The following is a 27,613-nucleotide window of genomic DNA, read 5'->3' as shown; positions in this document are numbered from 1 at the left end:
CAAAGGGAGTGTATTCAAAGGGCTGTGCAGAGCACAGACAGAGTATCATGAGTAGAAACCCAGTAAACAGCAGCTTCAGGAAGTCAGTATGTGTAGCATGCTTAGTTTGTTCCCTTTGTGCAAGCATCTCACAACAGCCAGGCAGGCCTCACTACTTCCTTCACAGCAAGCAGTCAAAAGTTACATTCTGCTCTTAGTACACAAGATCAAAGTGATAACTGACTCACAGTTAATTTCATGGAAAGGTAGTTATGAAAGAGGGAGCATATTTATTAAAATGTTGCGCAATCAAGTTTCTATGACATTTTCTGGTTGGGTGGCCTCACTTATGCTATCCCAAATTCCCAGTAAAACCCCTTTTTGTAATGTCCAGACAACTATCATGTCATTTTAAGTGCTATTGGCAGTTGCTGTTTGTTCCCACACTGATTGCACAAAATAAATGCTTGATATTGCTTCCAGACTATTCTGCATTACCCACAGGCTTGTCCTAGAATCATCTCCAAATCATTCTCAGAACTGTCACTTTTGATGTTACTCAAAACTGCACAGGTCTTACTTTGTCTTTGCCTGTTAAAATAGCATCCTTTGTAATACTAACATTTTCAGATAACCTACAATGATTTTTACACAGGAGTACAGGAGCACCTTAAAGACTAAAAAAATCTTTCATGAGTCAGTTCATTTCTGCTACATCTGAAGAAGTGAACTCTGACACACAGAAGCAAATGCTGAAATTTTAAAAAATCTTTTAAGGTGCTACTGAACTCCTATGTGATTTTGCTACAACACAGCATTCCTCTGGAACTATAGTGATTTGAAGCCCTTTGTGTTTGAAAGCAAAGTCTGATTGTTTCTTCTTTTCTTCACACCTCTATTCAAACCATGTCATGTATGAAGTGATTCTTAAGAGGGAGGGGGGAATAAATTGACTTTTTTTTTGCCTTAACAGACTGTTCTGAAACACTAGATTAAAATGACCAGTAAAACTAGTCAGACCTCTTTTGCAAGAATATGTCATCCAGAAAGCGTATCCTTCAATTTCTATTCGAGTAATAACAAACCTTTTACTGTAGTGGTGAACAAAAAGGATTGTTGTGTTAGCAAGATGAAGCACGGTAGGAGGAGCACATTGTGTTCAGTTCGGGTGATACAGAAGCAACGCTAACTGAAGATTTGGGGAGCATGTTTTGAGGGGAAAAGGTGATGTGACTACTTTATGACAAAAGAGACTGCTATTAAACAACATGCGCTTCCGCCTTCCTCCTGACCAAGAAGGCTGCAGTAACCTGTATTGGCATGGCAATGGTATCATCATCCCATCAAATTGCAGATCTGAAGCTGATGAAGTTGTACATTTTGAAGGCCATGAAAATAAATCAGTGGCAACAGACAAAAAAGGAGGCATATCTACAACTTCCTCTTTTCCCTGTAACTCTATGCACTGTGGCAACAAAGGATCCAGTTCATTCCACTCTCATGAGTCAGCTCTCATAGATTCTGCAATTTCAACTGTGATTTTCCATAAGTTTGAACCAAAGGCTCTTCTTCTCCCCCAGCTTCCGTTCCCCCCCCTTTCTTTTCTCTATAGCGTTCAGTGTCCCCAAAGCCCTGCCACCACTACCTTACACTGTAGACTACTGGGCTTGGAAGGCGATGGGATTGCTGTGGTCTCGAAAGGTGACTTTAGCTGCTGCTAACATCATCGTAAATAACGCCGGATAACGTACTTTCTTAATAGTATCACTGGGAATAAATAATGCGGAATGAAATGCACCCTGCTGCATTGATCCCCGCCTCATGGCTTTCCAGCTGCGTTCAGTAGCAGTTCCCGTAACTGTGGTCTCTTTTAACATCCTCTTCCTTCGTTCCTTATCAGAGTAGCTTTTTTTCTGTTCTACTGCTCTCTCTCCTCGTTTTTGTTTGAGGTATAGATGGGGGGGGGGACACACGTGCCCACGTGCCAGCAGGAGCAAGGAGAAAGGCTCATTGAACGTAGTAAGAAAAGAAAATGGAGTCCGCAACGCCAGCAGACGAGAAGAGGACGAGTACCAGGAACAGCGAAAGCACAGACAGAGGAAAGAACACCCTGGACTCGGAAGGAGGGGGAGGAGCAGCCGGACTGGGCAAGGAGCCTCTCGCTGCCTCTCGTGCGCGGGTCGAACAATCGTCTCGCTCCCGCAGCTCCATCTTCGCTTTATCGCTGGGAAACGCGATAGCTTAGCCACGCTAATAACCAAGCAACGGTGAGGCAGCCAATGGCCTTTCTCCGCCGCTTCTTCCCTTCGGACCAATCAGAGGGCAGCGCAGCCACCACCTTGGGGCTGGCCCCGCTCCCGAGCCAATCAAGAGAGAAGAGCCGCGGGGGAAGGGGTGGTCGGAGCGGGCGAGCGCGTGGGGGGCGGGGGGCGCGTGCAGAGAGGCTATAAGAACCTGGCGGTGCTGCGCGCGCCTCAGATACTTTGCGGCGCTTCAACGGCGAAGGTGTACGCTGAGTGCCTATTACCGGCCGTTGTTCCTGCTGCCTCCGCGCGCTCGCCCACCCGCCCACCATGAAGACTAAGTTCTGTAACGGCGGCGAGGCCGATCCTTCCCCGCTGGGGCTCCTGCTGGGGTGCAGCCCGGGCCCCGTCTTGCCCGCCATCACCCAGTCGCCATCGTCCGCGCCATCGTTGGCTGCCTCTCATGTCGAGGTCGAAGCGAAAGAGCTGGGGGTTCGGGGCCAGCAGCCGTTCGCCCTGCCGCCGCCCGCCCCTTCCTCTCCGCCGCTGGAGGAACAGCCCGACCCCCGCACTCGCCGCAAGGCGTATCTGTGGTGCAAGGAGTTCCTGCCGGGGGCGTGGCGGGGGCTGCGGGAGGATCAGCTGCGCATCACGCCTATCAGGTCAGTGCTTTTCCTGGGAGGAGGGCTGGGCCAGGGGCCCCGCCGGACGGAAAACGCTGAAAACGATCAAGGAGACCTTCTGGGAGGGGAAGAACTACCCATTACCTGCTCCGGAGGGTGTGTGGAGTGCTTTTTCTAGCCGTGCAGTAATCTTCCGCCATCTCATGCTGGTCTAGAACAAGCTACCGATGTCTCCCTTAAAAAAAATAATAAAGCCACGACTCTTGGGAAAAGCGAGTGGGGTGCTTCGTTCCGTCACATCCGTTTCTTCCTCACAGTGTTCGGTTTGCTTAGCGTACAAAGGAAACTTTATACCATTACCTTGCCATATGGCAGTTGGCCCCATCCCTGGCACAGGGATGACCCCGCGGTGCCTCTCTTGTGGGAGCAGAAGGTGGGTTTGCAGATTGGTTCCCGGAGGAGGATGTTGTTAGGAACGTTTTGTGTTTTGTTACTGTTGATTCAACCCAGTGGTCTCAAACAGCTGCTAAGTTTGTGTTTAGGTAGTTAATGGGAAGGAACGCTTTGCCCTGCCTTTCAGAATATTTGAAGATTCTGGAGGAGAAATTAAGCAAGCAAATCAGTAGCTCAGTAAAGAAACTCTGAACTATGATATGCATGCAAATTATGGTTTAGAACTTAAGTATGGCTTGTTTTCTGTCTGTTCTGTGCTTCCATTTCTGTAGTTCACAGGCTTTTAAAGGTAGGCTTTAACCATGGTATGTCATATAGTTAACAGAAAACATGGCTTGAAAATCCACTTTGCAAGTTGTGGCTTGTTACTTGAGATATCCCACTAAAACATAATAGACATTTTTAGCCATAGTTTGATGTGATAACTGAAGTGAGCTGATGTTTTCTCTCTGAGCATCACTAAAATTTGGTGTTCTAGTGCTGGAGATTTTTACTGTTTAGTGATACACAGGCATGAAGGTACACCTTTATTTCACTGTCATCACTGGTCAAACCATTTTTTAAAAACCTTCCTTGAGAGCATAGGGTGAGTGTTGCTTCGTACATCTTTCAAAATAAAAAAAATCTGTCTTCAATCTATGAAGTGGTTTGCACCGCTACATTGTTTTGTCATGTGTGTGAGAAATATGCATGGCTTTGCACTATGAAAGTGTGGCAAAGTAAACTGAAATGTATTTCTCAAGTGTGTGATAGTCATACAGTTCACTTTGTGAAACAGACTAATGCATTGCTATATTAACTATGTGCTGTTGCTGGTCACCTTAGAGGCTGTTGCAATATGTTTCAGTTTAACAGCAAGGAGTACCCTCTTGTTCTGAAACATTAATAAACTGAAATTGTTCATGTTCCTATCTTTAAACAGATGTTTCAGGAATGTACAGTTCAAAATGTACAGTGAGGCAATTTCTTTAAAGCTTGGCTTAAGCACCAGTCATAATGTGGTTTCTGAGCAGTGAGAATTTGGTGTGCAGCTTTGATCATGAGATTTCTTGAATGAGCAGTATGAGTCATCTGGCAACAAGTTCCTGTATTGTTAGGTTTCTTGCTGTAGTAATATCATTAACTTCGTGTGGATAACTAGTTTTTTATATAGTATGGGTAATTGGGAGTGGAAGGTTCCATTTTGGTCAACTGCCATAAATTTTGTTTTGATAAACTTGCATTTTAACGAAAGAATCAACTATTTTTGAAAGCACTATTGCATTTACTCATAACAAGTATTTTTTTACTGTGTCATAAAAAGACTTGCTCTCCTGTTTTGAGTTATCTTTTTGTTTCAATGAATTTACAGTTAAATAGTGACGCTGACAGTAGCATCTGAATAGTCCAGGCTGGGTCAAGCTTGTGAGAGCTTAGAAACTAAGCAGGGTCAGCCATGATTAGTGCTTGTATTGGAGACCACCAAGGAAGACCTGGGTTAATGTGCAGAAGCAGGTGATGCTTAACAACCTAACAATCTCTTGCCTTGAAGACCCATGAGGGGGTACTTTGAGTAGGTTGTGACTTGATAGCACTTAATTTAATTAGTTAAGTTGACAGACTCAGTGTGTGTTCAGGGATGAAATCCAAGTGGTTCTAGCCATGCCAAACTACATTGCTGTAAAATTTGTTACATTACAGTGTAACTAACATATAGAATGATTTCGCAGCCCAGTCCTAAATATGTAAATCCTGTACAAGTAAATTTGGTCATAGTAACTGCCAAGTATTTCTTTAGTATGCTTAGTATTGCATCCAGAATCTGTGTATTTTAAATGGATTCTTTGTTTTAAAGTTAGAGCTTTTTTCTTTTTATTCTTTAAAGAAAACAGGCTTCACATTTGCTCTCCTGGCAGCATTGCAGCAGTATTGTTGAAGGTATTATTTGCTGAAATTCAGCTTTCCCCATAAACTAGGAATTTGAATATATGTTTTAACTTCTGCAGAAACCTCTAGCCTCCATAGGGTTCTAATATAAAGTGAAACCAAGATATTTTAATTACTTTGCAACTATTTTCTATTAGCTAGCATATTAATATGTCTTATGTTTCCCTTGCTACTGCAGTACATGAAAGAGTTATGCCAGTGGTACATGGTTTCTGGGTTATATTATATTTATATACCAGGTACTTTTGACCTCAGGTAAGAATGGGCAATTAAATAATGCCCAAAAGAATTGTGGATTAGCACCAGATTTACGTATTTTAGCCTGAGCAAAGACTAGTAGGTGTCATATAATGATTGCTAACTGGCATTGCTTTGGTGCATGTCTCTTTTAGGTGATAGAAAAGGACTGATAATAGATGCTATAAGATGCAGATTGGGTTCAAGGTAAATCCTAGCTCTGAAACAGCTGAAAGTTACTAGGGAAAAAATTTCCCTTTCCAATGACCGTATATTACGACTTGAATGATAGGGAAATGTACTCTGGACTGGTATTAAAAGTGCAACAAGAAAATGGAGATTATGTGCTACATGAGCAATTGTGCATTTGTTTCTCAAAACTATGATACAGAAAGTCCCAAGTGATGTCTATGTGCATGAGTCATGGCATGTGCATGTTTTGTTAGTCGCTCATTGGTTACCTATTGAGAGCCAGCGTTGTATAGTGGTTAGAGTGTCAGACTAGGATCTGAGAGACTCAGGTTCAAATCCTCATTCTGCCATGGAAGCTTGCTGCGGTGGCCTGACCTACCTCATGGAGTTGCTGTGAGGATAAAATGGAGTAGAGGAGAATAGTTAAGCTGCTTTGGGTCCCTGTTAGGGGGGAAAGATGGTAAATGAAGTAAATAAAAATAAAGTAGCATTGATTGCTGTTGCAGTAATTTTAAGCAATTTGATGCTCTGGACATATAGTAAGTATTGGGCTTTGTGCTTTAATAATTAAATCTGACTCTGCCTCCAGTAGATGGAACACTAAGTTTTGAAAGCTGTTTTAATTGTTTACCAGTATATGCCTAAAAATTGTAGAATGTTTCCTTCTGCCCTTTAAATTGTATGAATGGTAGCACAACAGATTTCTGTCATGGGTATTTCTCCATTACTTCTGGAGTTGCAAAAGCAACTGACAGGCTTTTTGGAATTCCCCTTATGCTTTATGTAAATTAATAAGGAAATGAAATTTTTCCACTGGAAGGAATCTTCAGGGGCAAGCGTGAGATGATTGTGAATAGTAGTAGCATGTCTTGTTCCGGTTACTCTGAATTTTTTTTTTTTAGTAAATAAAAGTTGGGGGTTTTTTTGCTTTTGAACCTAAGAGGAAATGGGACAGTCTTACAAGTAGCTTTCAGAATTCTTCTTTGCTCTAAGTTCCAACATAATACTTTCTCAGAGGAGAGGACCCTGCCCCCAAAACATGATTGTATTGTGCAAGTGAGAGCAAAGTCCTTTGAGCTCTTTACTGTGTGAACACATGGCCAGTATCTGCACTGTTTCAGGCAAGTTCCGAGGGTGGGGGGAAGTCTTACCAAAGCTGTTTGTGAAACATTCTTTCTACCTATTTTAGAATTGTCTTATTATGTATAAATTGTATGATTAATAAGATCTGAAGCTAGATGGAAGACTAGAGGCGGGATCTCTATACTGTAATGATAGAAAGTGGATGGGGGCTGTTTTAAACTCTATCAATGTACATGGCACTTTATTTATTTGATTTATGTCATTTATATTCCGCCTTTCTCACTGAGACTCAAGACGGATTAGTGTGAGATTAGTACAATCAGTGGCAAAGACAAGGGCCGGCATTTCCATACAGTGTCAAGAACGTTTCCATAAACAGTGTCATAGGGTAAATGAATACAAGTTTACAAAGACATAGTATTGGCAAGGATCCAATATGGGGTTGAAGAATTGTTGAAACAGAACATAACCAATTCTAGGACTTACATTAAATAGCATGAAGCACAGGCAGTATATAGGAGTTCATATTTAAAGCAACAGATAATATGTAAGGCAACATAATGGTGAAATCTATGGTTCTTAACTTATTAGCGGAACATCTGGGACCTTTTTCCTACAATACTGTCCTCTTAGCTGAGAAAAAGGTCTTTTAGAATAATTCAGTTTTGCATTGTTTGCAGAAAGCTAGGAGGGTGGGGGCTCTCCTGACCTCCTCAGGTGGGCCGTTCCATAGAGTAGGGGCCACCACAGAGAAAGCCTGTGTATGGGCTGCTGTTGATTTCACTCATGTACCTGGCACCTGCTAGAGACCCTGTTCATATTAGCGAAGCTTCCATGGAGGGACATAGGGAGGGAGGCGGTCCCGTAGGTATGCTGTACCAAGGCCATGAAGAGCTTTGTATGTAATAACCAATACCTTGAACTGAGCACAGTAACTGATGGGTAGCCAATGGAGTGACTGTAGGAGGGGAGTGATGTTCAAGCTCCTGCTCGCTCCCGATAATAGTCGAGCCGCAACATTTTGCACCAATTGAAGCCTCCTAGTTAACTTAGATGAGAAACCAATGTATAATGCATTACAATAGTCAAGTTATGATGCTACTATAGCATGAATCCAGGTGGCCAGGTCGACTGTGTTGAGATAAGAAGCCATTTTCCAGGCTAGAGTGAGATTGTAGTAAGCATTTTTTTCTTACTACAAAACTTCAGAGTTTTGTAAGCATAAAAAGCAGTTCTAAGAGTCCACAATTTACATTTGGACTGCAGGAGACAGGAGAAACAGGGAAGAGAACAAAAGGCAATCATAAAGTAACAAAAGGAAGACACTTAATAAAGTTTGAAGGTCATTGTGCCTGGCTTCTGTCTGTTCTTCATGTTTTATACTGAATCAGATCATTGGTCCATCTTGGTTATCTATGACCTGTAGCAGCTGCTCATGGTCTCAGGTGTAAAGATCTTTCCCAGGTCTTACACCTGAGATCCTTTTATTTCAAGATAAAAGGGACTGAGTGTGGGCCATTAGCTTTCTGCTCTCCAGAACTCAGCCTCTGTTCTTAGGTCTCTGTGGTAGTGCCCCCCCCCCCTCAGAATAACATTTGTCTCTAAGAAACCGTAAGCTACACTTGCAGCACTCCTCCCTTCCTTGAACAGTTAGGATTGTCGACACTTCACATTAACACATGTGATGGGGAAGCTTCCTTCAGATCAGTTTGAAATTGCTAGCGCCAAAGAAGACCCCCCCCCTTCCAAAAAAAAACCCTTGGAACAGAGCTTGATTTTTAAGTCAGTTTCACAAATCTGTGACCCATTTGCACTCCTGGGAGTGTGATGGACTAAATGCTGCTCCCAAGCCATGGCTTGGTGCTCCTTTAAATTCTTTCAAAAATGACCTATTGGTAGCAGCATCCCAAGAGACCTCTCTTTGAGGCCTCTGCTCCTCTCTAAAACCATGGAACACTGATATAGCATTGCCATAAGATCCCTGGGAAATTTATTTATTTACTTTATTTATAGCCAACCTTTCTCACTGAGATTCAAGGCAAATTACAGAATATAAAACAATGCATTCAGAAACCATAAGATAGTCAGTGAACAATGCAATAGGGTAGGGGTAGGTGTGCAGAAGAAAACACAAATGATCTGAGGCAAGGTATACTATAAGCAATGCAGAAAATGGAATTACAAAGGTAGAAGTCAATGCTGTAAAAGTAAAATGATACAATAATTGTTGCAGTAGATTACAGTCCTATTCCATGGTAAAGATGCCTTTCTGAACTGATCCATTCTACTACAGTTATTTATCAAATCCCTTTATAAAAATGCTCTCCCGAACATTGCTGTTGTGCACATTATATGGAATAATAGAAGCTTTCCTGACCACCTCAGACAGGCTATTCCACAAGATGGGAGCTACTACAGAGGATATGCACCACCTTGGTTTTTCCAGGGCACTTTCCCAAGTATTCATTATGCTCATTTACTTTAGTGATACTTCTGATTTTTCAGTTCCCATACATACTGTACATACCAGCATACTTTCCTGTTTATGTCAAATTGCTAGATATTTGTGCTAGGCAGTGAACTTGAAATGTAAGAGTTGTTTCTGAATTCTAAAGTTCATAATTTGTGTTAGGTGATCACTTAGGGTGATCACTTAGTTTCCCTTGTCCAAACTAGTTCCTAAGTTTAGTGCTATCTCCAAAATACTGTCTTTAAGAAGCTGCATGAAGTACATTCAAAGCACATTCCTCAAAAATTAATTTATGTATCAAGTGTTGTGACGATGGTAATATTTGAGAAATGTGACTAAATAGAAAATGCAGGATATTTGGGATAGTCATTGCCCACAGACAAATGACAAATATCCACAGATGTCCATAGTCATTGTCCACAGACAAATGACTATGTGATAGAGACAAATGACTCTCTCTGTCCCACGTATCTCACAAGGTGGTTGTGGGAATAAAATAGGAAAACTTCTGTATGGTTTTTTGAAACAAATACATACAATTAGCTCCCTTTTATGTGATATCAAGTGTGAAGTGCAAGGTACTGAATAAAACCAATACCTGTCTCTTGTAGTTACAGCAAGCTAATGTTTTTGTATGAACCACCGCTTTAATCTCAACAGACAAGCTTTGAATTTAGTCATATACTCTACTGATTATGGTCCTGCCCATCATAACCTGCTTTAAACAGTGTTTTTTGTGATGCTTAAAGCATACAGCAGCATTTCTGCCTGATCTTATTTTTTTAATAATTTTTTTCTAAACTAATTTTAATTATAAAATGCATTTTTAGATATTGTATATTACAACTAAGCACAAGCTATTAATAAAAACTACCTTACAGGGAGGGGCTGTAGCTCAGTGGTAGAGCATTCTGCTTGGCATGCAGAAGGTAGCGCATTCACACGCACACCCAGCTTCTCCAGTGTAAAAAAAATATGTCTGGTAATAAGTGATGCAGAAGACCTTTGCCTGAGAACATGGAGAGCTGCTGCCAGTCATAGCAGATAATATTGACCTTGATGGCCAGTGGTCTAATTCAGTATAAGGTAGCTTTGTGTGTTGTTGCAAATTTATTTAGAAAAAAAATTGCGCTGCCTCTCCAGTAACCTGTCTGAGGTTGATTACAAAATAAAAATAATAGACAATAATAATAGATATTGATTACAATCCAGCATTAGAAGGCCAGCATGAAAACATGACCATAAAAACAGACCACTGACAGCTTAAAATGAACAGTTTCCAGACTGAAGTACTATTAAAAGATCAGCCCCTTAATAGCTCAAGTGGACATAAACTTTTTGGCCTGGCAACAGAGCAACCTAAGTACCAGGAGAGCCTCAAGGGGAGGGGCATTCCATAAGTGAGGTGCCATTACTGAAGAAGCCCTCTCTTTGATTGCCACTTGCCTCACTTCTGAAGGCAGGGGTCACAGAGTAGGTGAGATAAAATCTCAAGGTGTGGGCTGGACAATATGGGAGAAGGTGGTGCTTCAAGTACCCTGGTCCCAAGCCATTTTGGGCTTTAAAGGTGCCTGGAAACAAATGGGCAGCCAGTGTAGATCTTTCAGCACTGGGGTGATAATGTCTCTGTATGCTGCAGTGGCAGTAGCCTGGCTGTTGCATTTTGGATGAGCTGAGTTTTCTGAATTATTTTCAAAGTCAGGCTCATGTAAAGCACATGACAATCATCTAGCAAATAGCAATGTTAGCTCAGCAAAAGAAATAGAAAAGTGAGGCCTAAGTTGAATAGTTCTTGTGCTCAGAGATTTATGGCTTTGAAATATGAATTGCTGTATGCCTCTGTGTGGAGTGACCTAACATAAAATGTACTGCTTTTTATTTATTTTGATAGAGGAGGCCTCAGCAACATGTTATTCCAGTGCTCATTACCTGATACCATAGAAACTATTGGTGATGAACCACGTACAGTTCTTCTTCGTTTATATGGTGCAATCCTACAAATGGTAAGTATTTGTGGGGAGCGGGCAAGAGTTGAGACAACTTTCATTAGTATTGGTTTGAAAATACTGAAACTTGACCTTGCTGCAAATATGATCTTACTGTCCAGAAATGGCATCTCTTTAGTCTAGATTTGTTCATTATCTAGTGCTTAGAATTTGCAAGGCTTTTTAAACCAAAAACCTCCATTGGAGTTTTCAGCTACAATGTGACTTGCTTTTCATTTTCATCAGTAATGCATCTGGGTATCACCTGGAGTCTTAATAATCAAGTTTTGTCTTATCTACTTTCTAAATTTTGTAGAGTTGAAAAGGAGAAATCAGTATCGGTAGTAAATTATCTGTGAGTAGAAGGGAATAAGATCACTAACTTTGAGAAACTAGTATTATACCAGTCTTTTTCAAAAACCATTCTTCCAAAACGTGGGTGTCAGGCTTTTACTGCTGATAAAGTAACCTAGCAGAGCATTTAGCAGAAATTCCTCAATTTCTTCTTTCCCATGTTATGGCTTTGTGAAAGTATTACAGTTATCCATTGGCTGCAAGCATATTAATCCCTATTAAAACAGATGAAAATTTACAAAACATGGGGCATGATCCACTGCAGGTACATTGCCTATTCTTGGGGGACTCCCTTGAACTCCTGTTCGAGTCCTGTTTCTTTTCTCTCCTTTCTTGACCGATCACATATGTAAAGGAGAAAGGGAAGAGTAGGGCTGCATCAGACACACAATCTTACACACACAAATTGTGCTTGCAGTGTGCCAGGCTATGCTTTCTATTTTAAAGAAAGTTTGCTTAGTTAAAATACAAACAATACAAGTATCCCTATGCTTATGCAGGAGCAAGTCTCATTTAGCTTGGTGCAGCTTGCTTCTGATTAAGAATGTATAGTGTTGTTCTGTTCCTCTTCAGTGCACAGGACATGGTTTTTAGTTCTAGGGGTAACAGCATCATAAAATTAGTTTTGGTTGCTGAGCAGCTTGTGTTAAAATTTGCTGTCTGTGTAAATACTGACAGTCTTGGATTTCCAACTGTGTAGTCAATAGAAAGAACCAAAAGATTGCCTTTGTTCCTGTAGTGGTATACACTTGAATATCTACAGCAGCATGTGTGCAGCTCTTCTAGGAGCTCCAGCAGAATATCAGTTGTACAGTGCATTGAAATAGTTAATAATGGCAATAGCCATAAGTGGTTGTGATCTTATTGGAGAAGTTGTACTCCCTTTCTTCCTTAAAATACAAATGCCTCTTAGAGAAGATGACTAATTTCTTTGTATACTGCTCTCATTCCAGAAGATGAGATTGTCAGTAGGGAGTAGGGCATATCGAATATCTAAATGCTTATAGAAGTAGGGTAGAGTTTCCCTCTTGCTCAACCCCTTCTCTGTAAGTATTTGATCCTCCAAGGGAACTTTGGCTGCTTGTATTCAAATCTCCAATTAATATACTTTCATTTTTGTACATAATGTTTCACACTTTCATATAATTATTGGCAAATACCATGAGGGTATTAGTAGATCACCAACGTGATCAGATGTATGACCACTCGTTTCTGTGTTGCAGAATACAAAATACTTGGATTTAGAAATCTATGGCTGAAACCTATCTTCTTCTTGCCCACCTTGGCAAGGTATTGGAGTAAAGTTGGTGTGAAATGTGTGCAGCTGCAGTAACACTGAGGACTTTTCTTAAATTATTTAGCTGCTCAAGTGTAACTTCACTTAATTTTATTAAATATTCTGATGATGAACTGATTAGATGTTTTGGAAATAAAGGCTATCTTTTTAAAAAGTAGCAATATACTAACTTGCTAATTTTCCACTTGGAAAAAATGAGAGAGTTTTTTCAGGATCTTACTTTTAGTAATGAACGATATGCTTCAAATTGTTATAATCTTAATACTCTGAAAAAAATTCTAATAACATATAAGCTAATAGAAACATGAATCAAAATGTGGATGCATAATGCTTTCCCTCAATGTTCATATTTTTAACATGCTGCCTTCTGTGTCATTTCATGAAAATTTTTTCCAGTGAGCCCTGAATTTTTCTTTAAGGTCTTTTGACCAATCATTTGAATGTTAACATCATAACTTTGTTTTCTCTTGGTTTTTAAGATCTTTTGAGATATCTAACATCCTTTATTTCCATAGTGGCAGTGAAATGACTGCTCTTGTTGGTGCAGTTCACTAAGGGTTAAGTAAGCAGAGAAAGTTCCAAGGTAAAACTTTCAGATTATATTGAGGGTCTCGATATAAACATTTGTCTCTTCTAGACCTATCTTCAGTACTTAAGCAAACTGATTTTGCTGTAGATGGAGATCTTTTATCTGAGACTTCAAGGAACTGGTTGCAAACCTTTTAATCTTGGATATAAAGAATTTCTTTTCTAGAGGTATTAATATTTTAAGAAGGGCCTGAAATGCTGGTTTAAATTATAGGCACAAGTAAGGTGGGCAGTAACTGTTCTTATTGTTATTTATCTTATTACTGTTTCCCAGTTGCCATTTTATATGGTTTAATGGTTGCATCTTGTGATCTAAACAGAAGGCTTTTCAACTAGAGTTTGACTTTCCTTTTATAGATACATGAAGAAGGTGCCACTTTTTCAAAAGAAGTTTCACTTTTTTACCCATTGACCAAAATTCAAAAAGGCAATGGGAGGCTACCAGCGTTTTCAAACTATTATTTCCATATTAAAAATTACTCCGGTTTGCCTATCAAATTCTGGAAGACACAAATGTCAGTACCCACTGTTCAGTATAAATGGTTAAAGTTGGCTAAAGTTGCCATTTAGAAAGGGTATGGTTCCTCCTTAATCATAACAGCTTTATTTTAAGTCACCGTTTTGTACATGTATTATATGAGGTCAGAAGTAAGCTGAGTTGGGTTGATTTGTATAAGCTGTCAGCCTGGCAGGGATTGATATAAACTGAGAATCTTGGGTAATATCGCTGAGCTACTCTTTTAAGAGTACATATATCTGTTTGAGAAGAGTCGGTTTTAATTAAACAAATAGGTGCATTTGCCTATCAAGCACACATCACATTCAAGCTTCTCTTCCTTGATTCCCAAAACCTAAAAAGACATGTCTTCATAGCAGCAGATATATCCTGTTGTATGTAGTAAATATTTGTCTTCCTGTTGGACTGAATATTTTGCTTGAAAAGAGTTTTTTCTGTGCAGTGAAGAAACTCATTCTAGTTATTTTATAAATACTGATGTCAATTTTCAAGAAAAGCTTTTACATTTGAGGTGAAATAAATATAACTTTTTGCTATTGTAAGCTTATAAAAAAGCTAATATTTGCAAGGTTGTTGTCCTCAGTGTTGCATAAGTCCCATATACCCCATGTAAAGGGAGACTGGATATAGTTGTTCCATTTCCTTTGGTTTGTTGTTATTAATAGATCAAAATATTGTATATAGTAGGGGGTAAATGACTACTTAATATTCATTTAGTTTCTGATCGTCATTTCATTTTGGAAAACAAGGTTTAGAGTATTGACTGCAATTCTGTGGCATTTCATACTCACTTTGCTTTTTTTTACTGCTTGTGCTAAGCAAATGTAGAATGCTCTAATTGTAATATTCTGTTATTGATGTGATTCTTGCCCTCAATGTCTTGTAGCAAGGAAGAACTGCAAATGCCTGATATGGGCAGATAGATTGGTAGCTGAACTCCTGTTAAAGGGCATATATTTTGTTGGGTGGCATTAAAGGTCTTTTGGGGGTAATGTACCATTTTAGTCGTATGTGCATGTGTTCTCTGCTGCAGGCTTGTCCATGCGATCGTGCCTAGAGCACTCTGGTTTCCAGGTGACAGACACGATTCACGGTATAGTATGAGATCTCTGAAGTTGGAGCATTCTCTACGAGTTTCATTTCTTTATGACTCAGGGTGTTGAGTTACGATGAAAATAATTACCTTGCAAATATTTTTTAATGTCTGAGCAGTTAAATAATAGCTATGAATGCTGATTAAACATCTCTCCTTCCTTCTGCTCCCTTAAATATGGTAACTTGATCAGAAGAAAAAAGGATGTTCTCGGTTTTTATAGGACCTGCATTAGTAATGCCTCTTATATTGTCCCCTTTCTAATAGAACTTTGTTTGTTTCAGAATTCCCAGTATCTTGTTTTGTCAATAAAAATATTTCGCACCACACATTTGTTTCTCAGTTCTGAAAAGCTTGTCTGTTCAGGCAAGTGTGACTCCCAATATCACAGCTTTTGTACACAAATTTTAATATTAAAACACAGATTTGCGTACCTGGTTGCCATTGGTAAGCAGTCATCTTATCATAAGGGTTAGTAATGAAACTGCCCATCCTGTAAAGATTTTTGGAAACTCTTCAAGGTGGTAGATGTCAGGCTTGCATTCTAACTTTGGTGAAATTGCATCTTGACCTTTTGTACTGTGCTTAAGGCATCAATATTAGTATTTTTTTAATATTGAAGCCCTAGATTCATAATATGCATTCTTATCTATAGGTTTGTTATGTATTTATTGATAAATATAGTATTTAAGAACTGGGAGTTGATATGTTGAAATTCGGTACAAAAGTAACTAGTTTCACAAGCTCACCAAATTCCATCTATCTGTTTCATGCAGTATTTGTAAGTGGTTAAACCATTTCTATTCTAGTTCTTTCTCTCTATTCTACATAAGTTTGCTTTTTTCCAAGCATCATTTTAGTCTGAAACATTAAAATATATTTTCCAGCATAGATCTGTGCTGGTAATCAATACTACTTCATTTTGGTTGTTGAATTATTCCTGTATTTCATTTCCAAAAGAAAAATCATATACAACTAAAAATTATCCTGTAGTAGTAAAAATAAGATTAAAATTTCTTATGTCACAGCAGTTTCTTCAGTTGTCACCACAAAGGAATACTAGATTTAATTTAACAGTCAGCTGTAGCTTTGCCTTTGTTTTGAGAATTGAGGTCTATGATGGCAGCTACCTATGGTTGCAGCCAGCTATCTGCATATCAGACAGCTCTAGCTAATAAGCAGAAAGGAATTTGACAACATGTTCTATTCACAAAGATGGTGGCATGGTATATAGATGCCTGCTTATCAGTAGTCTCTATATTCTAGGCAGTCGAACCATTATAACAGCCTTTTCTGGTAAAACATCTTCCCCAATAACTATCAGCAGGGACTATACAACAACTGTTCTGTTATCTCCCTGGAAGCTGGACATTCAATTTGGAAAGTAGATATATTTGATATTTTTGCTTCACAAGTACTTAAGGAAATCTATACAAGTACATTAGTTTTAAAGTTTCCAAGTAATATTCAAGCTTTGTATTAGTTGATATAGTACAGTCTTCCTATATTGTGCAAAGAATCCTCTGCTCTGTTCTGTTTCAGCACTAAGTCAACTCCTCAGATAAAATGAAGCTCTCTTACAGATGCTTCAATTCTAAACAAAATTATTTAGAAGCAAGTCCCTTTTATTTGAAGTCCCTGTCTCCTCTTAGATGTTACGCAGTGACTAAAATAAGCAAAAGAACCCTGTAGAATTGTTTTTCTTTGAAAGCTCTTGAATTTCACATCCCAGTTATTTCTAAAATCGTTTGTGCAATTTTATTTCATAGGCATCTGTTTGAAGAGTCCAGTAGCACCTTTAAGACTAACCAACTTTACTGTAGCATAAGCTTTTGAGAACCACAGTTCTTTTCGTCAGATGAAGAAAAGAACTGTGGTTCTCGAAAGCTTATGCTACAGTAGAGTTGGTAAGTCTTAAAGGTGCTACTGGACTCTTTTCTGTTTTGCTACTACAGACTAACACGGCTAACTGCTGGATGTTTGAAGACTGGAAGTGTAAAATTGCTGCCCACCATTTTGATACTTGTGTGATCCAAGTAGGTTAAAAGGGGATACTACTTGAGGTCCTGGAAAAAACCTCTGTTACCCATTTTGTTTCTGATGGAAGATTATACCATTATAAGGGAGCATTAAGTAGGAAATATTTCTAAGAGATAAGCAATTTTGACTGCTGGTTAAGAAGTAGGTTAGAATAGTGCCAATGGCATATTAGTTGTGTAATATTACAATTTTTATGCAGTTTACATTTTCTTGTTGAATATTTAAAATAATTTATGTTTGTTGAAACTAATGTAGCTTTACAGTAACGTACACTTGTTAATTATAATAGTTTAATTGGAAGAATTACTACATTAGATGGAAAATGGGTTATTTCACATTGAAGCAAATAAGCTACTGAGAATCGTCGCTGACACTCTAAATAACCAGTGGCAGCTTATTCAATTTGTCCTTGCTAAAGGAATGTTAGAATAGAAGAACATACTTAGTTCCATTTTTCCATTATAAGTCATAATTTTAATCAAAGGTTGCTTTGTTAGTTCAAGGAGTTCTATTATAGAATTCCAGCATTAGTAGCCATGGTAAACTACTAGTGAATGGAACAGTCTTGTTTCCTTAGTTCTGAAATCCTTAATGGACTACAAAGGTTCCATCCCTTCTGCCTTTTAAATTGCGCAGTTACAGTAAAAGCATGTGCCATTGAGTCTGGAAGCTAAATCACAGCTTGGAACCTTGGAAAATGCTTTTTCTTGGGTGCTGAGCATGTTTCAGTTCTTTAGGTTTGGAACTGATTAAGGCTTTGCTTACATACATTGCTTTGAGAAGTGACATAAGATTATATCTAAAAATATTGTAGTGGCAAACTTTGGTTCTACTGTTAGGTAACAAGTTACTACTAGGATAAACTATTGCTTCTTTATCCTTCAAACTGGAGAAAGCTTTGTTTCAAGTGTCTTGTGTATTGAAGTGGATCATGTAATTTCTTCCACTGTGTGCACTAACCAGTTGGGTACATCTCAGTAGTAAAACCACACTTGGACTTCCCCATCTAGACCTTTTGTAGCTGGGAACGTTTGGTTCCCAATTGCTGTATTCACAGATCACATCTGTTGCTAGTTGCCTTGTCTAGCCTGTTGCTAATAGGCAGTCTAATCAGAATTCAATGGCACATCCTTTTGAAGTATATGGAATATAATGTCTCTTGTGGAATGAGAAAGGAATTGTGTTCATGTACAGGATGTTCTGTCAAACTAAAGGAAGTAAAAAGTCTTAAGTATAGTTGGCTTTCCTAACTCTCCTGATTGTGGTGGCTGGAAGTTCTTGGTTGTGTTGACCATTCAGCATCTTAGTGTAAGTGTTGACTTTTCTCATTTATAGAGGTCCTGTAATAAAGGAGGCTCTGGACAGGCTCAAAAAGAAAATGACTTACAGGTAAGTATTTCCTTTTACTAGTTTCTGTATCAAGCTGATTTAAACAGCATAATGTGTTGCTATCTGGCAACCTTCAGTTCCTAAACAGACAGAATACTTCTGTTGGCCATTTGTTGTAGAATAATGGAAGTAATTCAGCAGTTTCCTTTTTAAGCTCATTTTGATATGCTTTTCTTGTGTATATTATGTGCGGTCAAGTCGCCTCTGACCTATGGCGACTCTATGAAGGAAAGACCTCCAAAACAGACTTGCTCAGATCTTGCAAACTGAAAGATGTGACCTCTACTTTCCTTTATTGAATCAAGCCATCTCATTTTAGATCTCCCTCTTTTCCTTCTGCCTTCCACTTTTTCTAGCACTATTGACTTTTCCAGAGAATCTTGTCTTCTCATGATGTGACCAAAGTACAATAGCCTCAGTTGTGTCATTTTAGCTTCTAGGGAGAATTCAGACTTGATTTGATCTAGAATCCACATATGTCTTTTTGGCCATCCATGGTATCCGCAAAACTCTCCTCCAGCACCAAATCAATCAATTTTCTTCCTGTCAGCTTTCTTCATTATCCAATTTCACATCCGTACATAGTAATATGGAATACTATAACTTGAATTATCTTGAGCTTGGTCCCTAGGGAAACTTCTTTATCTTTAAGGATCTTTTCTGGTTCCCTCAAACTGCTCTTCCAGGTCTCAATCTTCTGATTTCTTGGTTGCAGTCTCCCTTTTGGTTGAGCCAAGGAATAGAAAATTTTGAACAATTTTGGTTTCCTCATTGTCAGCTTTAAAATTGGGCAGTTCCTCAGTAGTCTTCTTGATCTTCAGCTGTAATCTTGCTTTGGTGCTTTCTCTAACCTTCATCCGGTTTCAAGTCCTCGCTATTTTCTGCCAGTAACATGGTGTCATCTGCATATCTCAAATTGTTAATGTTCCTTCTAGCAATTTTCACTCCATCTTCTGAATGTAATCCAGCTTTCCTTAACGATATGCTGTCTGCATAGAGGTTGAACAGGTAGGGAGATAATATGCATCCTTGTCTGACACCCTTGCCAATTGGAAATCGTTCTGTTTCCTCATATTCTGTCTTAACAGTAGCCTGTTGTCCAGAGTACAGGTTTCTGAATATGGTATTGTTAAAACATTGATTTGGTTCTAGTGTAATAAGTACTTTATATAAACTATAGACTATTTTTGGAAGCTTTTCCTTTGCTTTAGCTTCTCATTTAACAGAGTGGAAGAGTTGTATTGTTTTTCTGCCTTTTAAACAGTATACAAATCAAGCTGTCATAATATGTCCATGTCAGTAATATATATTCAGTTCTTTCAAACATACTTGTTTCCTGCTACTAGCCTTCAATTGATGAGGATGCTACTGCAGATACTAGCTCTATGCCTAATTTTTTGTCTCCCGCTAATGTGCTTTTTCTTATCCTATGTAGGGATGATTAACTAGTCTGCTTGCTCTGTAGGCTAGGGAAGAGAGTGAAGGGTTCAGTATAGTTTTGAGACAATATATCTAGGAGGAAAAACACACACACACTACAATGGTCTTGTATTTCTGCATTGTATCACTATGCTGTATGCAATGAAAACAGTGCAATAGTCCTGCAATGTTGCAATTACCCTAGGGATTTTTGTTCTCTTTTTCCCTTCCCTGTTGTAGCAATTCCCTTCAGAGCTAGTTTTTCTTTCTTTTATTTTTTGAGAGGGGAGAAAACACATTGCACCATTTAGTCTAATATGTTTCAAACTCATAATTCTAATTACAGATATCTCTTTATGTTCTGCGGCTCAGCTATTTTCTATTTTTCCATTTATTTTTAGTTATTGTCCATAAAGGTCTTCATCTTGACTATGCTATCTTGCTAGGTTTCTTCAATCTTCTTCTGTATCCAGGTGTACAATGGCTCCCAAATGTCATTATGTGTTATAATATCAATATCTTTCAATAAACTCGAAAGTTTGTCCATTTCAGCTGTCTCAAGTATTTTTTCAATCAGGTTTTCTTGTGTTGAAGTAGCTGCCATTTTCCAGAGCCCTGCGTATAAAATCCTAGCTGTTGTAATTATGTTCAAAATCAGGTGTTTTTGGTTTTTATTAACTGGAACCAATATGTAGTTTAGTAAGAAGAGTTCTGGTTTCGAGGGTAAGCAAATCTTAAGTGTCTGTTGAATCATTCTGTGGACCATCTTCCAGAACTCTGCTGCTTTTTTACATGTCCACCACATATGGAAATATGAACCCGGCATACTTTCACATTTCCAACATTTATTTGACATATTTGAAGACATTTTAGCTATCCTAATGGGAGTTAAGTGCCATCTGTAAAACATTTTGTATACATTTTCTTTCAGAGAAGCCTATTTTTTCATTCTTAAGTTGCCTTTCCACATTTGCGACCATTGCTCTAACTCAATTGTATGCGCCACATTCTCTGCCCATTTTATCATGGTATCTTTAACTTCTTCCCCCTGTAGTTTTATGTTTAGAAGTACACCATATATTTTCTTTATCATTTTAACATTAGTACCATACATTGTCATGGCAATATTCTCATCTTTTTCATAGAAGCCCATTACTTTATCTTTAACCCAATAGAACCAGTGTCATTCACAGCAGCCAGCCACTGGGTTCAGCCAGTGGGGAAACACCACAGAACAGAACCATGCAGTCTCCAACCACAAGCATGAGTCATTCTCTTGCTTCTGTTGGGCTAAGTTGCAACAGTGTTCCTTGCTTCAGTTTGGTTTGGGTGGAATGGATGTGATTCTCTGATGTTGGTCTCCTTGCTTCACTTTGTTTCTGGGGGGATTCCATTTCTGTGCTTCAATTTGGTTCTGTTGGGCTTTCTCTGGGCTGAGCTCACCTTACGTTTGGGAGTGTGTCTTGGCCATGGCAGCCTTGCCCCAGTGTTTTTCTATAGTGGGAATCAGTTTTGACTTTTTCCTCATAGGAAACAGTGGAGTGGCTGGTGGCACCATGCCTATAGAATTGGCCCCCAGGGTCCAATCTTTCTGAAACTTATGGTCTCCTTAGAGGACAGTCAGGAGTAGGTCTCCTGAAAATTTGGTGGAGTTTGCTTGAAAAATGCACCCTCAGTCCACTGCGTAGCCCCCAGAGGGATTTTTTTCTCAGATTCAGTAAAAAAATTCAGATGTACTTCTTTTTTTGTGCACACTCCTAAAAGCAACCCTAACCAGGTCTGCTTGGAATCTTACTGAAGTCTATTCATTGAGGCTTACTTCCAGGAAAGTGTTCTTAGGATGGCATTGTTAGTGAGATCTCATGGATTTCAAGTGGACGATAGCACCTGTTCCTGTTAAACTGCACCCTTGGTAAAACTTTAAGCACTCCAGTGCTGTACTGCATCCCATTGAATTCAGAGATAGGATCTTTAACTTAATTAATTGATAGCTGTATATAATGTAAGTTATATTTATTCCAAACAATAATTTGATTTTTTTAATTTATTCAGAACATTCAGATTTGATTTGTTATATCTCATTAAAAACTGGGTGCCAACTGTTCTGTTTTGTTTTCCTTAGGGTGCAGAAGCTGTTGTTCTTGAGAGTGTTATGTTTGCCATTCTTGCAGAGAGATCTCTTGGACCAAAACTGTATGGAATCTTTCCACAAGGCCGGTTGGAGGAATTTATTCCTGTAAGTGACAGCTATAATTAGTCAACACTATGATGAGTAGTTCACAAGATATTGTAATTCAACATGACCAGGTCATTTCTGCATTGCTAACAAAGATGGGGAATGAAGTAGCTACCATCTTGTGGCAATAGTTGCTGAAATTTGATGCTACAATTGGACTTGGCAGAGGAGCGGATATGCCATTGTCTCATGTTTCCTGGTTTTAATCCTTTGCATCAACTAAGTAGATGATGCAAACTGCAGTGTACCATTCTTTCTCACTGGAGCAGCAGAGAAACTGAGCATTAAGGTAGTAAAGTATAGCAGTGATAAAAGCAAAAGTTGGGAATGTTCTCCACTTCCTAGTTAGCTAATATTTGCTCTTTGTCATTCCAGTCATTGTTCTAGCAAAAAAAAAATCATCACTGTTTGGAATTTTCAAGAGACTTGACATTCCTCAATTTCCACCTATGTTTCAGAGCAGGAAGCTGGACACTGAGGAACTAAGCTTGCCTGATATATCGGCAGAAATAGCTGAAAAAATGGCTAGATTTCATGGTATGAAAATGCCATTTAATAAAGAACCCAAATGGCTGTTTGGAACCATGGAAAAGTAAGTAACTGATTTTACTTTCATCTTATAAATACCATAGTTTGGCATGACAGCACGAGGTTTTTAGTAGGATGGCTCTTATTCTCAGTGGGGAGAATTTCATGCAAGCTGGCCCCTTTACCATAGGAAGATGTTTTCCTTAAAATAATCTCAGGGTGACAAGATATTCCTTTACAGAGTCATAATTTTCTCTAAAACAGCATATGGGGGATAGCATTCTAGTTTACAAATACTAAATTGTATATCATTTTTCACAGGTACTTAAACCAAGTGATGAGAATCAAGTTTACCAGGGAGTCGCGTGTTAGAAAACTGAACAAGATCCTGGGTTACAACCTGCCACAAGAAATGAAAAGCTTGCGGTAGTAGTCTAGTTTATATCACCTGGTTTTCTAGCTTTAATATGTGATTGCCTATAAATATTTCCATCAATAATATTTAATTGGAGAAATTGTTCTTCCTTTGCCTGAGTTTTAATTGTGACTTCCTTTATGTTTATTACCTATACATATGTAAGGATATAATTGCATTGTAGCTTAGATAACTGGTTTGTTCACTGTCCGTCTTCTGTGCAGCCCCACATGGGACTGCGCCTGCGCAGGCCTGCCGACCGGATTTTTCTTTTCTAGCCAACGTCCACTAGGGGGCGCACGTACACACCAATGTGCATGCGCGGCTTTTCCCGCCCGAGCGACATTGGGCGACGTCGCCCCCTTCCCCTCAGTTTCTTCTTTGCCGCTGACCGGTAAAGATCTAGCTGTCCGCTGTGAGAAACGCCATTTTGTGAGGAGATCATTCATTTTCTTCAGAGATGGCTGAAAAAGCTTTATTTAAACGCTGTTCAACTTGTTCGACGAAGATGACCAGAACGGATGGCCATTCCGTTTGCCTCGAGTGCTTGGGTGAAGGACACATCGTTGAGAAATGTGAGCATTGTCAGCGATTTACGCCTAAGGCCAGGGCTGAGAGGGCGAATAGATTGAATGCCCTACTCTGGAGGAGGGCTATGAGGGCATCGGGAGCCCCGGATACCCCTCAGAAAGGACCGCCACCAGTAAGCGGGACAGTTGAAGCTCCCTCGGCCGTACAGTCTGTCCGTAGCTCCATTCCCACCCCTCGCTCCCATTCTTCGGATCGGTTCCAACGAACTCCAACTCTGACCTCGGATCCGAAAGACGCTTCGGGCTCCACTTCGGATCATGTGAAACCTCCGCAGTCGGATCCGACTCGGAAGTGACGATATCGCTCCAAGTCCCCCTCGAGGTTGGAACCGCCGACTACGTCGACTCCGAAGGTGCAGAGCACTTCATTGGATCCGAACATTCCGGCCAGATCAGCTCCTAAACCGTCGGATCCGACGCCGGAACCAACATCATCGGTTCCGAAGCATGCGGAGCCGACTCGCCCCAGCCTCGTTCCGAAGCCTAATGCCAGGTCGGAACCAAAGGCTTCGGATCCATTACCTACTTTGACACCGCCGGATCCGATGGACCGGAGTCGAAGTGCTGATCGGGCCTTAGCCTCCAAGGGCGAGAAGAAGGCAAAAAAGAAGTCGAAGCACAGACAATCTACTTCTGTCCAGACTGATGAGGTGCTCTGGGAGAAGCCCACGACTCCTTCACCGCACCTGTCATCTCTGTCGTACCATTCCACTGATAGTGACAATGACCTGCCCGACGCTCCACCTCGTGTGGCCCATAAACGGTCTTCTGGTGACTACGCTGGTAGAGAGGATCTACCTTATCGCTGGCCTAGAAGTGGATATGACAGGGAGGGCTCCCTTTATGCGAGGTCTCACGGATCCTATTCTCCATCTTTTGGCAGAGAGTATTGAGGTGACGCTCGGAGTGAGTTCTCCCACTATGGTTCTCCTGGGCATGTTTCGCCCTACCGGCAGCCTGAGCCTTACCAAGGTCCCAGCCCTAGCCCTCCATCTGACCCGTCACCTGATGACATCATCATTGGGACTGGTCGTATCTCGCCTTCGGAAGATTACCGGCTCTGTACTGAGCAGATGATCCGAATGGCCCGTTCTTTGGACATTGAGATTTCGGCTGTAGATCCGAAACCAAAGGATAAGATCCTGCAGTATGTCCAGTCTGGGAATCCTCCAACCATTGCATTCCCGTTCACTGAAGGTTTGGTGGAAATCATTACTGCAATCTGTGACAAACCAGCTTCCGTTTACCCGACATCTCATAAATTAGAAGCTCTGTATAAGACAAGGGATGACGTCTGTACGTATCTCTTTGCACATCCACCGCCTTCTTCCCTCATTACTGAGGAGATGCAGACCCGTCAACACCAAGGGTCCTATGCTGTAGCCATCGACAAGGAGAGCAGGAAGCTCGATTCGTTGGGCAAGAAATTATATTCGTCTGCTGCCCTGACACTCAAAATTTCTAACTACTCGGCCATCATGGGTGCTTATCAAATTTTCCTATGGAATCGCATGGCGGTCTTCATGGAAAAGCTTCCGGCAGACCAGAGAGTGTTGGCGAAGGTGGTGCTTGATGAGGCTCTATGATTGTCACGACAACAGATAAATGCTGGCCGCGACGCGGTTGACACCTCTGCGAGAGCATTGGCATCATCCATCGTGCTCCGCAGACACTCGTGGCTTCGCACAACTGCACTGCCTGTCGAGACACGAAACAAAGTGGAAAATCTGCCCTTTGAGGGTCAGTCTGTTCTCATCTAAAACGGATGAATACCTGTCGCAGAAACGTAAAGATCGGCTGACAGCCCGTTCCTACGGTATTCTCCCAACCAGGCCATTCACGGAGAATCGGTTCCATTATCGTTCCTCGCAGGGCTATCGTGGTCGACAGCAGAGATACCAACCGTATCCACGTTACGGGTCCTACAGGCAGTTCCAGCCGCCTGCGAGCTCTTTCCAGCGCTGGAGGCCTAGCTACCACCCACGTCGCGGTCAACAAGCCCATGATGCCAAAGAGTCAGCAACTCAACCTAAGCAGTTCTGACTAGAATTTGAACAATCTGTCATGTTTGGAAACAGATTGGCTCAGTTTGCCTCAGCATGGGCAGAGATTACCTCTGATACTTGGGTTCTTAACATTGTTACAGTTGGTTATAAAATTCAGTTTGATGTTTACCCAGTGTTGTCTCTTCCTGACCATGCAGTACAATCCTCTTCTGATAAGTTGCAGACTGAGGTTGTAGCACTTCTGGAGAAGGGAGCCGTGCAGGAGGTACTCCCTCAGGACCCCCTCTTGGGTTTTTACTCTAGGATGTTCCTTGTAGACAAAAAGGATGGAGGTGTACGACCCATTTTAGACCTGAGAGAATTGAATAAATTCGTTCTCGTTAAACGGTTCAGAATGCTTACCTTAAATACAGTCCTCCAGTTAATGCCTGAGGACATGTGGTTCGCCGTCCTGGATCTCAGGGACGCGTACTTCCATATTGCCATCCACCCTAGTCATAGGAAATACCTTAGGTTCCTTTGTAACAGTAAGGCCTACCATTATCAGGTACTCCCTTTTGGATTGTCAACAGCCCCCCCGGGTTTTTTCTAAATGTATGGCTGTTGTGGTGGCATACTTGAGGGAACAAGGTTGTACCATCTATCCCTATCTTGATGATTGGCTTTTGGCAGCACCCTCTGCTGATGCACTCCTGGCCCAAATTAATAAGGTGATGTTTACCTGCGCCCGGTTAGGGCTTTTGGTTAACCTCAAAAAATCTAACCTTACCCCATCCAGGAGAATACTGTTTATCGGTATGGAACTGGATGGCGATGTAAATAGAGGTTTTCTGCCCAGAGAACTTGCACTAAAGATTGGCAGGATGGTGAATCTCTTTTCGAGATGTAGGTTCCAGTCGGTAACGGCTATCCAGAGACTGCTGGGCCTTATGGCCTCTTCTACGGCAGTTACCCCTATGGCCCGGTTGCACATGCGACCTCTCCAGCTGTGGTTCCTGTCTGTTAATGATTTTGAACATGAATCCCAGAACAAGCGGTATTCCATCCCTAGAGGGATTCTCCGTGCTTTACGATGGTAGTTTAATGAGACTAATCTCCTTGGGGGTGTTGCATTTGGGTCTATCCAAACCGAGATCACAATCTCGACTGATGCCTCCATGATAGGATGGGGAGCTCAGTGTGGAGCCCTCAGGGCACATGGGGTTTGGTCAGAGCAGGAAAGGGAAGATCACATTAACCTGCTAGAATTGAGAGCAGTCTGTTATGCCCTTATCGCGTTTGCAGACACGCTGCAGCAGAAGTCCGTTCAGGTACTCACGGACAATTGCACCACGATGTTCTACCTGAACAAACAAGGGGGCACTACCTCCAAGGCCCTCTGCGACGAGGCCATTCGGATTTGGGAATGGGCCATGGACAGAGGCGTGTTCATTCATGCGGTCCATATTCCTGGCACCACCAATGTCATCACGGACAAACTGAGTCGCATGCGATCCGACAGCTACGAATGGACCATAGCAGACGGCTACCTGAACGCCATCTTTTTGGACTGGGGGTTCCCAAACATAGACCTCTTTGCATCGGAGGACAACAAGAAAGCCCCACGATTTTGCTCCAGGGGAGGTCTAGGTCACTACTCCCTCAGAGACGTGTTCCAGATACACTGGACAGGGCACCTTTTTTATGCCTTCCCTCCGTTCCCACTGTTGTCTCGTGTCATCAGCAAAATTCAGAGGGATGGGCCTCACATGATTCTAGTGGCACCCTTTTGGCCCAGACAAGCTTGGTTCCAACATGTCATGCAGCTTTCACGGGGGTCATATTATCGGTTCACTCTGAACCCGGACCTTCTGTCCGACAAAGGGGTTTGGTATCACAACCTACCCAAACTGAGCCTCACTGCTTGGCACACTCTAGGTCGGAAGGGATGTCTGACAGAGTAGCTGAGAT

The 27,613-nt window shown here is 40.9% G+C and overlaps 1 protein-coding gene across 1 annotated transcript in view; it reads left to right on the top strand.

Annotated features, from left to right (window-relative positions):
• The first annotated feature begins 2,476 nt into the window (after positions 1–2,476).
• Positions 2,477–27,613, top strand: part of CHKA (choline kinase alpha) — a 41,446-nt gene continuing 16,309 nt past the window's right edge. The window contains exons 1-6 of the mRNA XM_054970112.1: positions 2,477–2,884; positions 11,098–11,209; positions 18,416–18,469; positions 22,011–22,124; positions 22,583–22,716; positions 22,974–23,078. Of these exons, the coding sequence (XP_054826087.1) occupies positions 2,553–2,884; positions 11,098–11,209; positions 18,416–18,469; positions 22,011–22,124; positions 22,583–22,716; positions 22,974–23,078 (851 nt within the window). The 5' untranslated portion in view covers positions 2,477–2,552. The remainder of the gene's footprint in view (positions 2,885–11,097; positions 11,210–18,415; positions 18,470–22,010; positions 22,125–22,582; positions 22,717–22,973; positions 23,079–27,613) is intronic.

This window comes from Eublepharis macularius, chromosome 2 (genome assembly GCF_028583425.1).
Source record: "Eublepharis macularius isolate TG4126 chromosome 2, MPM_Emac_v1.0, whole genome shotgun sequence".
Taxonomy (NCBI): Eukaryota; Metazoa; Chordata; class Lepidosauria; order Squamata; family Eublepharidae; genus Eublepharis; species Eublepharis macularius.
The sequence above is the reverse complement of the archived record's forward strand: the minus strand, read 5'-3'. Positions and strand labels throughout refer to the sequence as shown.